A 13,852-nucleotide genomic window follows, 5' to 3' on the forward strand; every position below is an offset into this window, starting at 1 on the left:
ATAATAATTTTTTTTTTTTGTATATACAATTTTATTCGGAGAAGTTGGTTATTAATCAATGAGCTTATCTGACGGTGTAATTTATTATTACTACTTTGAGCTTGAACTAAAAGTTCTTGAGCCGGTCAATTTTTTTTTTTTGAGAAAATTATCTATAAAATTTAAGAATTAATGGTAGGGCAAAGTTTTTTTTATATATTTATAATGTTTTAAATTTTTTCTAATGTTGAAATTTTTTATTTCAGATCTTTCATTGAAAATGTGAGAAAATTATTGATTTCAATATTGTATACAATTAGATTTTTTCAATACAATTAAAAATAAAATTTTTACTAGACGGAAATATTTAAAGATAAAAATACTTTGTTTTATTCCGCAACGTCTTAATGCTTGCAAGTTATCATTAATCAAACAAAAATAAAAAATAAAACAAAGCCAATAAACCCCGACTTTTATGATTGGGTCATTAATAAAATAAATGAATTCAAATTAAAATAACGTCCAGTGACTAGAGAATACTGAAAACAATTCATTTTTAAAAGATTAATAAATAGAACAAGTATCTAATATATTTATTGACCAAAGTGTAAATACTAAGATAGACATTGGAGTAAATTTTCAAATGGTTGATATCAAACACGTCAGCATGGTTGATAAGCAATTGCGAGTTGCGATAACGCTATTTGTTTCTGTAGCTATTATAATAGAATTTAATACAATATAATATAATATAATCTACAATTGATGGATCGTCTTGATGAATTCATTATTCGCCCAACCAACCAGTATCTTAAGAGTTGACTTGCTTTGGTATTTTTTTTTATTATATAACAACCAGTTTGGTTGCCCTCGCCGATCAGTCCCACTCCAGCAATGTAAATCGCTTCTGAATATTTAATATTATATTATTTATTAGTCCACTTAGTCTCACCAACTGATTCGTTTCATACTCACCCATAGATCTCGCGGTTTCTTAATTTTAATTTTATTTTTTATTAATCATGAACGCTCTTAAAACACTTTTAAGAAAAGTAAGTGCTTTTATTTTATTTTATTTATTTATTTTTTTCAATTACTAAATTATTAATTGTATATTACATACCTAGGCCAGTAAAATAAGAAAAGTCTCAGATCACATGTAATTGTTGGCCGAGGTTGACAAATATGTGATCTGAGGCTTTCTTATTTACTGGCCGAGGTGTGTATACTATTTTTCTGCTCGACGTAGCCGGAATGTGGCAACTTTGTTTAGCGCAGCGGCCAGAAAGTTGCCACTTTCCGGCCGAAGGGCAGAAAAAAAAATTTCAAATTTGAAAAATTTATGTGTAATCTTAAAATATTTTCATTCGAAGAAAAAGACAGATGTTTGCTAATTTTATTGTTATTAATAATAAATTTTTAGAAAATGATCACTATAATTTGTGTTAAAAAATTATTAATTTCATTATTTAAAAAATTTTTTTATCAGCAACCACAAAAATGGATAAAAAAAAGAAAATTCCATATGACCGCATCTGTATTAGACCATACCCGAGGACCTTTGACCCAATTCACAGAGGACGAAGTAATGATGAAAGAGACTGGTATGATATTAAATTATTAATTACTATTTTTCAATAAATTGAGTTATTCTTATCTGCAATGTGTTATAAATATTGAAGTAACTTGTGGTCAATTCTAATAGACATGTTTGATTGAGTCCAAGGACTCATTACGATGTTTATGTTTATGTTCATGAATAAACATTTCCATTATTACTTATGCCTTACAACGATTCTTTTTTTTTCTAGTCGCTAAATTGGCTAAGGAGCAAATAGGACCGCTGGTTAAGAAAATGGAAAAAGAAGGAAAGATTGATGACGGGGTTCTGAAGCAATTATTTGATAATGGAGTAAGAATTTTACGATTTTTTTTTTACTGTTAAATTGGATTTTTCAGTTTTAATTTATAGGACCTACGCTGATGGAAGCAAATATTTGGTTAATATGAATTTAATTGGGCTTATTAGTTTCGTTAAGATAAATTAAAATATTGCCACGTATTGATATTGACTTTATTCTATGCTCGAGTTGCGCGAAAGTTAAATTTTTTATTTTAATAAAATATATTTAGTAAAAGAAAAATTTTTTTGAACTTAACGTTTTGCTTAAAAATTCTTTCTAATATCATTTCTATAAATTATTTTTTACAATATAATAAATTAAGAAAATTGTCAAGATAAAAATTTTTCGAACAATTTCCATTTTCAAAATTTAATCTTGTTAAATAATAAATTTAAAAATTATTAAAAAAAAAATTTCAGCTAATGGGACTAGAAATATCATCGGATTACGGTGGTAGTAGTTGCAATTTCATGACAACAATTCTAGCAGTTGAAGAACTGGCCAAAGTTGATGGATCAGTAGCTGCATTGGTTGACATCCACAACACACTAGTTAATTCACTGATAATAAAAGTAGGAAATGAAGAGCAGAAAGCTAAATACTTGCCTAAATTAGCCCAGGAATTTGTAAGTCTGATAAAAATATTCATTTTTAAATTGTTAGGGTAAAATGTTAACCGCTGATTATTTTTTATTTTTTTTTTTACAGCCGGGAAGTTTTTGTCTGACCGAACCAGGAGCTGGCTCAGACGCGTTTTCACTGAAAACAGAAGCAAAAAAAGACGGTGATCATTACATAATTAACGGCACGAAGATGTGGATTTCAAACTCTGATCTTGCTGGAGTATTCTTAGTTTTCGCAAACGCGAATCCGTCGGATGTGAGTTGGAAAAATTAGTCACACTGATTATTATAAAAAAACATAAAATAAATTAGTGCGCAAAGTATATAAAACATGATATCTTATCATTAAAAATTGAAGGCTAGAGATAAAAAAATTAGCATTATTATCATTTAATAACATTAAACATTTAACAATTATTTTTTTAATGCAGGGATATCGTGGAATTACGACATTTTTCGTGGATCGCAGCATGCCAGGCGTATCCGTAGGTAAACCAGAAGACAAATTAGGAATAAAAGCCTCAGGAACGTGTATGGTGCACTTTGAGAACGTTCGAGTACCTGCGGAGAATATTTTAGGACAATTTGGGCATGGTTATAAATACGCAGCGGGTTTTTTAAACGAAGGACGTATCGGTATTGGCGCTCAAATGATTGGTATTGCTCAAGGATGTCTTGATGCAACTATTCCGTACACTCTTGAACGTAAACAGTTTGGAAGTGATATTTTCTCATTTCAAGTAAGTTCAATAAGTATTTAATACAATTTTTTAAATAAACGCAAATTTAAAAATATTAGAAAATTTCCAAATTGCAAATGAAGAAATTAAATATTCAGAAAAATTAAAATTCAGTCGACGCTCTCTGTATTGGACCTCTCTGTATTTGACCACATTCTTCCTCTGTATTTGACGATTTTACACAGCTCTTATGGACAAGGACGAGTCAAATACAGAGAATGGTCCTGTACGGGCGAGTCAAATACAAAGAGCGTTGACTGTTCAAAGATTTTTGAAACCGTTGAGTTTATTTTTATAAATATTTAATTTCTTCACTTGTAACTTGAAAATTTTCTAATTTTGTAACATTTACATTTATTTAAAAAATTAAAACAAAATATTTTGTGTCTACATATTAATTAATGTGTTACATTGGCTAAAATAAAAAAACTAATAATTAATTTCAGTCGATGCAACATCAAATAGCCCAAGTAGTAACAGATTTAGAAGCTGCAAGATTATTGGTTTATAATGCAGCAAGAATGGTTGAAGCTAAACAAGATTTCGTGAAAGAAGCTGCGATGGCTAAACTTGTTGCTTCAGGTATTGTTAATTTAAATTAATCAATACGTGTAATTATTATTAATAATTAATTATTTTTTGTAGAAACTGCATTAAAAGTAACAGCCAAGTGTATAGACTTCATGGGCGGTGTAGGTTTCACAACTGATTTTCCGCAAGAAAAATACTTCCGTGACTGTAAAATCGGGACAATTTATGAAGGAACAAGCAATATGCAATTATCAACAATTGCTAAACAGATCCGCAAAGCATACTCATAAAAAGGTCGATGCTAAAAAAATGAATGATTTAAATAATTATTAATTATAAAATATAAAATGCATTTTGTATCTCATATAATAGTATAATACGTAAAAATTTATTGCAATCTACATACTATTTTCTTTATACACATAATAAAACTGCATTTGAATAATAAAGTATATGTTATTTACTTTGGATCGTGGGGAAGTTTGAAGCCGACCAGATCAGCAGTCTCGCGAACAGTGCGCTCTCCAGCTCCAGCGTACTGGGTGTTAATTTCATTATAAGTTCTCAGAGAACTTAAATAGCAATTATAAGTAGTCGCCAAGTGAAGCAATTCCTCACGAGCTTTGCAAAGCGTCTCGGAAGTTTCCTTATGTGCTCTAGCCTGCTCCATGATGTAACGCACGACAATGTTCTCCTTTATTTTACTTTCACTGGATGTAAGACGGATTTCACGTAACAGCGAACGGATTAGTTGCAAATTTGAATTCATTTTTAAATCTGAAATAAATAATTTTATGTTGTTATTTATGTGATTTAATTAAAATTTACTGATACAATTACAAAAAATTTTTTATTTTAATAATACTATTTTTCGATGTTGTGAATTACTTTAGTTTGATTTATCAAAATTTAAGTTAGATGGGAAGTTTTCTTGGATTTTTTATAGAACATAAGTAAAAGTATGAATTTTTTTTAAAAGATGCATTGAAAGAAGTCTTAGTTTTAATTATACCTGATTATGGTAGTAGAAAATTAAAAAAAAGAAACAATTATGTTGTTGTTTTTGAATAAAAAATTGTTCGAATTTCTAGATAAACAAATGAAACTAAATTTAAAAAAAAATGTATGAAATAAAAACTGTTTTAGCTTTTAAATTTCAAAATTTTTAGTAAATTAATTCATAGTATGTAAATTTATCAAAAATTTCAATTCTCTCCAGAATTTAAAAATCCATTATTCATCAACAAAAAATTTTAAAATAGTTTAATGAAATTTTTAGTTAAAATTTTTCAAAATAAAAAACCGTTTCAAAATGTAAGTTACTTTATAATATCTTAATTTAAAAATTTTCATCATCGAAACTATTGAAATTAAAATATGAGTTTCGATTATTTCTTCAAAAAATTCGATTAAATATTCAATTTGAAATCCCAAACTAATTATTTAAAAGAATGTAAATTATTAAGACCAAAAAAATATAAAAATGAACAAATTTCACTCAACAAAAAAGGTAAATTTACCAAACAAAATCCAACAAATCAAAGCTCACGCCCGGCATCATCAGGTCGATAAGGTAACCCGGGCAAAGCGGCCCAGAAGTCTCCGGAGACCGCGTCGAGCCGTGACTTAGTGAAAAGATGAATGGAAGTAGAATTAAATGCGTTAGCCATATAATGTTGATCATCGTCAAAAGACTCATCAAGAACAATCTCATGAGCGAGAGTAGCGGCTTTCTTAATCAGCTGAAGAGCCTCAGGGTACCCGGGATCGTCAACTGCGTCTAAACCGATTCCACTGTTAAAATCGTCGACCATAGTTTTAAAGCTGTTTGTTACCAATATACAATTATTCAGATCAGCGCCCCAGTTTGCGTAGATGCAATTGGCGATCAATCCCTTAAACAAGTGCGGCATGTAAAATAAAGTCAGTGTGTCGTCGTTGACCGGTCTCACGGCCTGTTCATTGTTGGGAATAATCGATAGCCCTAATATTTTAAGCACTTCCAATTCTTGGGGATAAAATACCGGGTCGTAAATGAAGACTTGGCTCTTATAGCGGGATTTAATGGTGAGTAATGCCGCAAGCTGGTGCTTCGAAGAACGGCATTGTGAAAAATTTCCCAAACCGTAGCAAACTATTTCTGGTATTGCGTCACGATCTAATATCGAGAGTGTTTCCGATAAACCATCGTAGAGTGTTTGCCGGTAAGGCGAGTTACGCAGGACTATCACGGCATCGAGAATCGAGCTGAAAAAAAAATAATTTAGAGGCTGAATCTCGGATTTAGAGGTTAGGCGTGAGCTCGTAATGTTATTTTGCTTTTTGCTTGGTAAAGTATACTTTCATTAATTCTACTTTATTTAGTGAGTGTTATTTATGTGGTAAAATATAAATTTATTGATGGGTACTTACCGTATTAACTGCTCCGTGTTTATTTCAGGAGCGTCCAGGACTTCACCCGGAAGCAATGGAATTATCCGGCGACGACGTGCAGGTCTTCTTCTTCTGACAACTTGGAACTCATCTAGTCCAGGCATATTTTTATATATGTTACGTATTATATGTTGTATGTACAATAAGCACAGTTGGTTCGGAACACGGAGTGGACGTTTGCTCGATAATCTTCGGTTTTCTCCCCCAACTTCCCTGACAGCCAGCGCTTTCTCAGTAAGTGTTGACTTCCATCAGTTACGGTTAATTTATACATCAAGTTAGCGGTAATTCTTCACTCAACAACAGTTGTAAGCAAATTGACGGAAATCTACGGCCGCAACTTGAATACAATCAAACTTGTAGTTAAATTTCCTTTCAACTTTACTACAATTTGACGTAAATACTTGTACAGCAAGTTTTGACGTCTATTTGCAGAGTAAGTTATAGGTAACTAATAGGTAATCGCTCGCTTTGCCAACTCTTTCCGTCAAGTTTGCTTCAAATTGCGGACGTAGATTGACAGTAAGTTAGTTATAGGTAAGGTGGCTATCAGGGTTTTTCCATCAAATCGATTAAGTTATGACAGCTGATGGTAAAACGATATTATTTTGTGCGCAGTAGGTAGAAAAGATTGTTAGGAACATCAATGCCACTTTTCGATTGTTGACAAAATAATGCAACCGTAATTCAGAATAATACCTACCCTGATAGCCAAGTCGATCGCAACTTTCCGTCGATTTACTTTACTGCCGTAACTTGTCACCAAGGGTGTAATTATTAATTAATTACCAAGGGTGTAATTAATTAAAAAAATTTTTTTAATTCAAGTTTATAATGGCAACCCAAGCGGCACAAATTTTTTTTTTTTGTTAATGTTTTGTTGAATTTAAGTTGACAATTATTAATTTTTTAACTTCTTGTTGCGTGAAATCTAACAAAAAGTTAACATTTTTTTTGTGACGCTTGGAAATCTATTATTAGGACAGGTAAAGTTGACAAAATGATAACAAAAATCTGGAAATCGACCGCGCAGGCCAACCCTAGAACTTCCCGCTAACGTTGAATTTGAAGTACCTTTAAATGTGTTTGTTGGTTAATATTTGAGCTATTCAAGCTCAAAGCACAGTTTTTCACATTTTGAGCTCTTCAAGCTCAAAGTGTATTTATTAAACAACTATAACTTTTGAATGCGTCGTTCGATTTTCATTTTCAAAAATGCATTCGACGCAGTTTTTTGAGCACAAAAAACCTATACATGGTTTTATTATGATTTTTCCGCACGATTTAAAGTTATTTTAAAAAAACATAAAAATTCAAATTTTTTTTTTTTTAAGGTAGTACTACCGTTACCACAAGATTCAAATCATAAAACCTAACCTTATTTGATTAACGTAGTAGATTTCCCTATACTAAATCACGTTGGAGAAAGAGAGACAGAGATAAATTTTGAATGTTTTTTATTAATAAATATTCTCATATTCTTGGAAACCATACTGATTATTATTAAATATGTTCTAGATGTTATTTTCTCTCGTTGTCTTGATTTTTATAAGAATCTGAACGTCCAGTTTTGTGAAATAAAATAAAGTATGTGATTCTCCATAAGGATCAATGGTATAAAAGCAAAAATATGTAGATATTAATATCTTTTTTTCAGGACTTGCTCAGGTTCCAAAAATTTTACTGCTTAATTATGATATTATAAAGTACCAATATGCCAAATTTAATTAAATTCTGAACGTCAATTCTAAAACCGGTAGTGCTACCTTAATTTCTTCGGAATGGCTCGATGGATTAACTTTCATATCTAATCAGATTATCTCGGCGGGAATAGTCAAAATGGCTTCTTGAGATCTCAAAACGTGGAGATTCGATAAAAACTCGACTTTCGAAAATCAGACCGAAGTCAATAAAGTAAATTTTTGTCGTACGGTTTCTCAAAAACGAATCAACCGATTGAATTCGACGACACGGCATTCGAAAGGGTTTATCAAAACTTAGATCTGATTAGACTTGAGAATTAATCCATCGAGCCATTCCGAAGAAATTAAAAAAAAAACAAAAAAAAAATTTGAATTTTTAGGTTTTTTTAAAATAACTTTAAATCGTTCAGAAAAATCATAATAAAACCATGTATATGATTTTTGTGCTTAAAAAACTGCGTCTAATGCATTTTTGAAAATGAAAATCGAACAACGCATTCAAAAGTTATAGTTGTTTAAAAATTCACAAAATTTTGTTTTTTGGTATTTTTTTAAGATATCTTGGAGATTTCTCAACCAATCAATACAAACCTGTACATTTTCTTATTGTGCTTTACAAACTGCGTCGAATGCTTTTTTAGAACAAAGAAAATCGAACCATGCATTCAAAAGTTATAGTTGTTTAATAAATATATTTTGAGCTCGAAGAGTTCAAAATGTGAAAAACGGTACTTTGAGCTTGAAAAGCTCAAATATTAACCAAAAAACACATTTTAAGGTACTTCAAATTCAATCTTAGCGGGAAGTTCTACGGTTGGCCTGCGCGGTCAACCGATTTCCAGATTTTTTAATGAACAAATTATTATAGAAAATAAAATCCTAAAAATAATCAGGTATCTTTTCAGTACCATTTTTATTTTCATAAAATAAATTTAGGTGAGTAAAAAATAAGCAAATTGGTATTAAATAATCTTAAATTTAGAATCAATTGCTCCAGCATCTTGTAAATTATTATTAAAAAATTTTTATTTTTCAGGTTTTTAAATGAAATTCAACCAATCAACTTCCAAATGTCACAAATCCAATTCACTTAGAAGTTATCGAAGGATTGCTTTCAAAATCGAAAATTGGATTGAAACAATGATTTAAAATTAGCAATTTTTCACTAAAAGTGAAAAAAAAAATGCAAATTACTGGATGACTAAGCCGGCTCCAGGTAGACGGCTGCGTATCAAATGACATCCTCTTAATAAATTCATCAGCAATTAAAAATCACCGTGCCGTGACGACGTCATTGTAATGATCAGCAAATAACATCAAGCCGTTTGTGTGCTAATAAAACGGAAAAAAATGGATTTAATACAATTATAATTATCAATCACTAAGCAAACAAAAAAATCTCTGAATTAAGAGAAAACGCCAAACAAAAGTATTTAATTGTAATTGAATTATATTTATCATGCCTTGATAATGTAAAAATCTTATCGGTCATGCTCGACCAAGGGGATCTTTGTCGTATTTTATCAGACCAGACTTGTATACTCTCATAGCGTTTGATAAATTTTAACTTTTATCGCTTGCAAATATCCGATTTTTGCATTAATTTAGTGCACATTTTTTTCTTCCTGAATCCAAGCATATATATGTCCCAGTATAGAAAAAAAAACTCGTCTGCCGAATAATTTTTTCCTCAGCATAAATTGATAACCTGAAAATTATAAGTTTAAAAATAAATGTCATATTCTGTGGAGTACCGAGAAGACGGACGGAGGATCTTGATTGCAAATTGCTTCAAGGCAAATAGACCTGTTATGTTCAGTAGTTGTAAGCATCAAATGTATTATTATTAAATCTCGAATGTTCAATCATCTTCAATTTTTTTTTTTTATATTTACGAGCTCTACACTCAATGATATTAAATTATCTTAATTACACAATATGTCTACAGAAAATATGTTATTAATTATTTTATTTATAGATTAATTATTTAAATAAGTTACTTTAGAGCTGATATATTTAAAATCAATTACTCTCACATTTTTTCCACGATATATGTTTATTAAATTTAGTTATAAATTGCTACAAAATTCAAAGTAATGAATTTTAATCAAATTTTTTTGTCAAGGTTTTGATTAATATCTTATTAATTATTCTGACACACCTCTTTTACTTAAATGTTTAATTTTTATTTAACGTAAGATTAATTTTATTCGTGTAAATAATTAATTAAGTTCTTGTTAATTAGCAAACAATTTAGAGCAACAAAAATTCAAAGTAAATATTTATTTAATATCTCGCATACATTCTTCTGTAATACACAAATTTTGTCTAGTGATTAAGTCTTATCAGTTGTTTTGTCAATTTAATTATGTGAGTTGTGAAGAAAATATTTTTCGCCTGCATAATCATGTTTGATTGTTCTCTTTGTGTATAAAATAAGTTTTTGATAAGTTTTGATAAATATTATAGAGTAAACATAAATAAGTAGTATAAATAAGTGTTCTACAATAATGTTAAATTTTCGATATTTAAATTTCTTTTAGAAATAAAAACTAGAACAAAAATCATTTTTAATTTGATTGAGAAGAAATAAAATTGTGTAGATTTTTAAATTATAAAAAAAAAGTTTTCTGTCAACTTATTATTTACATTTAAATGGAAACTTTTATTTTTTATTCAAAGATTATTTATTTCTGAGTTCAGCTAAGATTTTCTTCAGTCAAGATATGTTATTTGTTTGTATTAAGATTAAATTTTCTCATGTTATTCAAAGTTGATGAATTTATTAAAACACGTAACATTTTTTTTTATCAATAAAATTAATTTGTTATAACTAAAAACAAAATACTTTATAGTAAATTACATCAATTTTTAATTAATTTATATATTTTAATTAATTAAATAAATTAAACAAGTGCAATTTTTTTTTTACAAGATTGAAAATGAAATTTTTCTTTAAGTTTCTTGCACAATTAAATTTTTTTCAATATTTTCAATTCCTGATTAAGAAATCTAATTTGAAATGATCAAAAACAATTAAAAATGATTTAAGTTGATACATGTTTTGTATGTATTGAATCATTTCAAATTAGATTTCTTCATCTAATCAGGGATAAACTAAAAAGAAATAACAAATTTTTTGACTAGGATCAAGTATTTATAACTAAATTTCAGTATCACATTTATATAATTATTATCATTATTCATTATCATCATTTTATAAACTCACTGTCAGTAATATAATTCCTCTAAGCCACAATACTAATCCGGTCGTTTGAGCCTCTGAATCATTAATAATATTCGATGCCGTTAATTCGAGGCCTCTCTTATTATATTACTCCGGAAGCGTTATGTTATTAGAATTCAATCTATGACTCACTAAAAAATATAATAATTAAAATAATAAATCTAGTTTAAACTAATTTTTGTATTTGAGTAATAAAATTTTTCCAAATAACTAGTTTGCCAGCGTCTATTCTTTCAATAATCGCCTCTAATTACAAAAGTCCTCATTGAAGAGTTAGAATTACTCCGTCTTTTTAAAATAAAAAAATAAAGAGATAAACAATTTCACTATATAAATATAAATTTATTGTAAAAATAATTAATAAATCATCAGTAAACTTCGACCTACTTACAGCTCACCAATTTCCATTCTGTTCAGTCTCGACATTTTTCCATTCGCGAATATTTACAGCGACATATAATAATTGATTCAAGTCTCGCGCCTGATTGTTTCGTACCAGGTGCAATGCAGGTGTGAACGGATGTTATAATATAATATAAAATACAATTCTTTTTCTCTCTCTTCATTCATACTTGAAGCCCATCCGTAACTAATGAAACCGCTGTTAGCCAATAATAAATACAAATCACTTCATCCCGTTCTTTGAACGCATAAAAACGCAGCTTTAGTTGATATAAATTCTTATTAAGAAGATATTAATATTCAAATCACGTAAGATTATATAATTAGAGGTGTCCACCTAAAAAAGCTTAACTGATCAAATAATTAAATCAATTTATTATGTAACAATAATAATAATGATTAATTTTGATGTGATAAAATCAACTCGTGAAGACGATAAATAACAGGTGTACTAATTGTGATTTAGTAATAGATATTAGGAATAAATAATCAATAATCAGTAATAATAATAATAATAATAATAATAATAATAATAATAATAATAATAATAATAATATGCAAGTGTATAATAAATTTCTTTTATTCATCGTGTCAAGTCGGCAGATAATTATGTCCGTCTGACGAGAATACGAATGATAAGGAAGCTATTCTTGAGTGGAGGTGTAGTGAAATAAAATAAAACAAAAGGATTGCATCAAAAATATTGTTGTTATTATTATTATTATTTTACGCAAATTTTTTCAGGCATCGTTGAACATCCTGTGATGTCACAGTAATTATTTAGAGGAAGAAAGAATTTAGTAGTATTACAAAAGAAACATATTAAATTATATATTTTACAGTTGTGGTCACGATATATCAATATTCGCATTTCCTTTTTGTTTGCTCTTTCTCTTTTATACGTGACCAATTTTTTTACTGGATAAATTTATGAGTTGCGTTGGAGTTATTGAAATTATTTGAGGAAATATAAAAATCTAAGTGTAACAAATTTAAAATGACTTTAAGAGTTTTGTAGAAAAATAAATCAGTAGCTAAAAAATTAAAATTATAAAAATTAACGTAAGGTAAAAGCCCCAATAGATGATCATGTACCAGTATATGATCACTCCATGTATTTGTATACCTATATTTGTGAATATAGATATACAAATACATGGAGTGATCATATACTGGTACGTGATCATCTATTGGGGCTTTTACCTTACAACGTTTTTTTGTTTTAATTTATTTTTTAATTTTTTCAAAAGTAGCTACACTGAAAAAAAAGTATAAGTCCTATCGCAATACGTTTAAATGTATGGCTTATACCCATGTTAAATGCGCCATCTGTATAAGTCATACGCTTAAACGTATTGCGATAGGACTTAAACTTTTTTTTCAGTGTACTAAAATTTGATAAATATTACTTTTGAACTCTGGCCAGAGACTCCATTTGCATCTATTAAAACATATTGAATTTAATTTAAAATTCTGTATCAGATCGATAAAAAAAACGTCCTTAATTTAAATTCAGTTACTAAATTTTTAATATACGTGAAACCATTTATATAAAAATTGACAATTTCATCTAAAAATAATCGACAAAAATCTGCTCTGAACCTTCTGATAAAACGTTTGTTATCCAACAAAACAAAAAAAAATAACACCTCGCGTGATTTCTCAGTCTTTGCTTTCCCAAGATCAGTTTAGTTTCACGACTTACTTATTTTTATTAGCACTCTCGTTAAGATACCACAGCTATTAAGTGTAAGATCAGATCGAGGATTTTAAATTTCGAAAAAATACTCTTAATCTCGATATTTATATCCATGGATCTAAGCCCGGTAGCGACTTATACATATTATATTTAAAGTATTAAATCTTAGAATAAATTATAAAATTACAAGTGATAAGAAAACAAAGGACGAATTTAAAGGTCGAATTTAATGAAACATGTTAAATTTCTAATCACTTATTTAATTACAGTGGGTATCGTGTTATTATTTGTTCTTAAATTATTCAGACTTGTCTTGCATTCAATTAGCGCCGAGTCGATAGCATTGCTTCCCCGACAGAAAGTCGGGTCACGACTACGGCGGTCTTGAAAAAGGTTAGCGGCTTATACCGAGCTACCCAAGTGTTAACGATCCATATGCATTTCAAATCTATCTTGCGATATATTTTATATTATTATATTGTGAGATTGTCAGATCATTTAATCGTTTAGTTACTGATGCGTTAAAGGACAAATTCATTGTTAAGCTCGACTTACAGTTATTAGATAATTAATCTTTAATCAGTTATCGGA

The 13,852-nt window shown here is 29.0% G+C and overlaps 3 protein-coding genes across 3 annotated transcripts; 1 reads left to right on the plus strand and 2 right to left on the minus strand.

Annotated features, from left to right (window-relative positions):
• The first annotated feature begins 748 nt into the window (after positions 1-748).
• On the plus strand, positions 749-4,226 carry LOC123265115 (short/branched chain specific acyl-CoA dehydrogenase, mitochondrial). Its single transcript, XM_044728757.1, has 8 exons — positions 749-1,031; positions 1,469-1,583; positions 1,791-1,891; positions 2,303-2,509; positions 2,592-2,762; positions 2,938-3,246; positions 3,693-3,828; positions 3,892-4,226. Exons 1-8 carry the CDS (start codon positions 1,002-1,004, stop codon positions 4,065-4,067), a joined length of 1,245 nt encoding a protein of 414 aa, XP_044584692.1. The 5' UTR covers positions 749-1,001; the 3' UTR covers positions 4,068-4,226.
• LOC123265140 (SRR1-like protein) lies at positions 4,135-6,401 on the minus strand. Its single transcript, XM_044728794.1, has 3 exons — positions 6,190-6,401; positions 5,298-6,024; positions 4,135-4,554 (listed from the first exon to the last, which is right to left on the minus strand). Exons 1-2 carry the CDS (start codon positions 6,312-6,314, stop codon positions 5,316-5,318), a joined length of 834 nt encoding a protein of 277 aa, XP_044584729.1. The 5' UTR covers positions 6,315-6,401; the 3' UTR covers positions 4,135-4,554; positions 5,298-5,315.
• Positions 4,238-4,546, minus strand: LOC123265403 (protein FMC1 homolog). The gene has a single exon (XM_044729127.1). It carries the CDS (start codon positions 4,544-4,546, stop codon positions 4,238-4,240), a length of 309 nt encoding a protein of 102 aa, XP_044585062.1.
• Positions 6,402-13,852: the final 7,451 nt, after the last annotated feature.

This window comes from Cotesia glomerata, linkage group LG5, assembly GCF_020080835.1.
Source record: "Cotesia glomerata isolate CgM1 linkage group LG5, MPM_Cglom_v2.3, whole genome shotgun sequence".
NCBI classification, from domain to species: domain Eukaryota; kingdom Metazoa; phylum Arthropoda; class Insecta; order Hymenoptera; family Braconidae; genus Cotesia; species Cotesia glomerata.

Coding starts and splice junctions, on each gene's coding strand:
- LOC123265115 (XM_044728757.1), top strand. CDS start 1,002: ATGAACGCTCTTAAAACACTTTTAAGAAAA. Junction 2,763..2,937: donor CAAACGCGAATCCGTCGGAT/GTGAGTTGGAAA, acceptor TTTTTAATGCAG/GGATATCGTGGAATTACGAC. Junction 3,829..3,891: donor GGCTAAACTTGTTGCTTCAG/GTATTGTTAATT, acceptor TATTTTTTGTAG/AAACTGCATTAAAAGTAACA.
- LOC123265403 (XM_044729127.1), bottom strand. CDS start 4,546: ATGAATTCAAATTTGCAACTAATCCGTTCGCTGTTACGTGAAATCCGT.
- LOC123265140 (XM_044728794.1), bottom strand. CDS start 6,314: ATGCCTGGACTAGATGAGTTCCAAGTTGTCAGAAGAAGAAGACCTGCA. Junction 6,025..6,189: donor AACACGGAGCAGTTAATACG/GTAAGTACCCAT, acceptor TTTTTTTTTCAG/CTCGATTCTCGATGCCGTGA.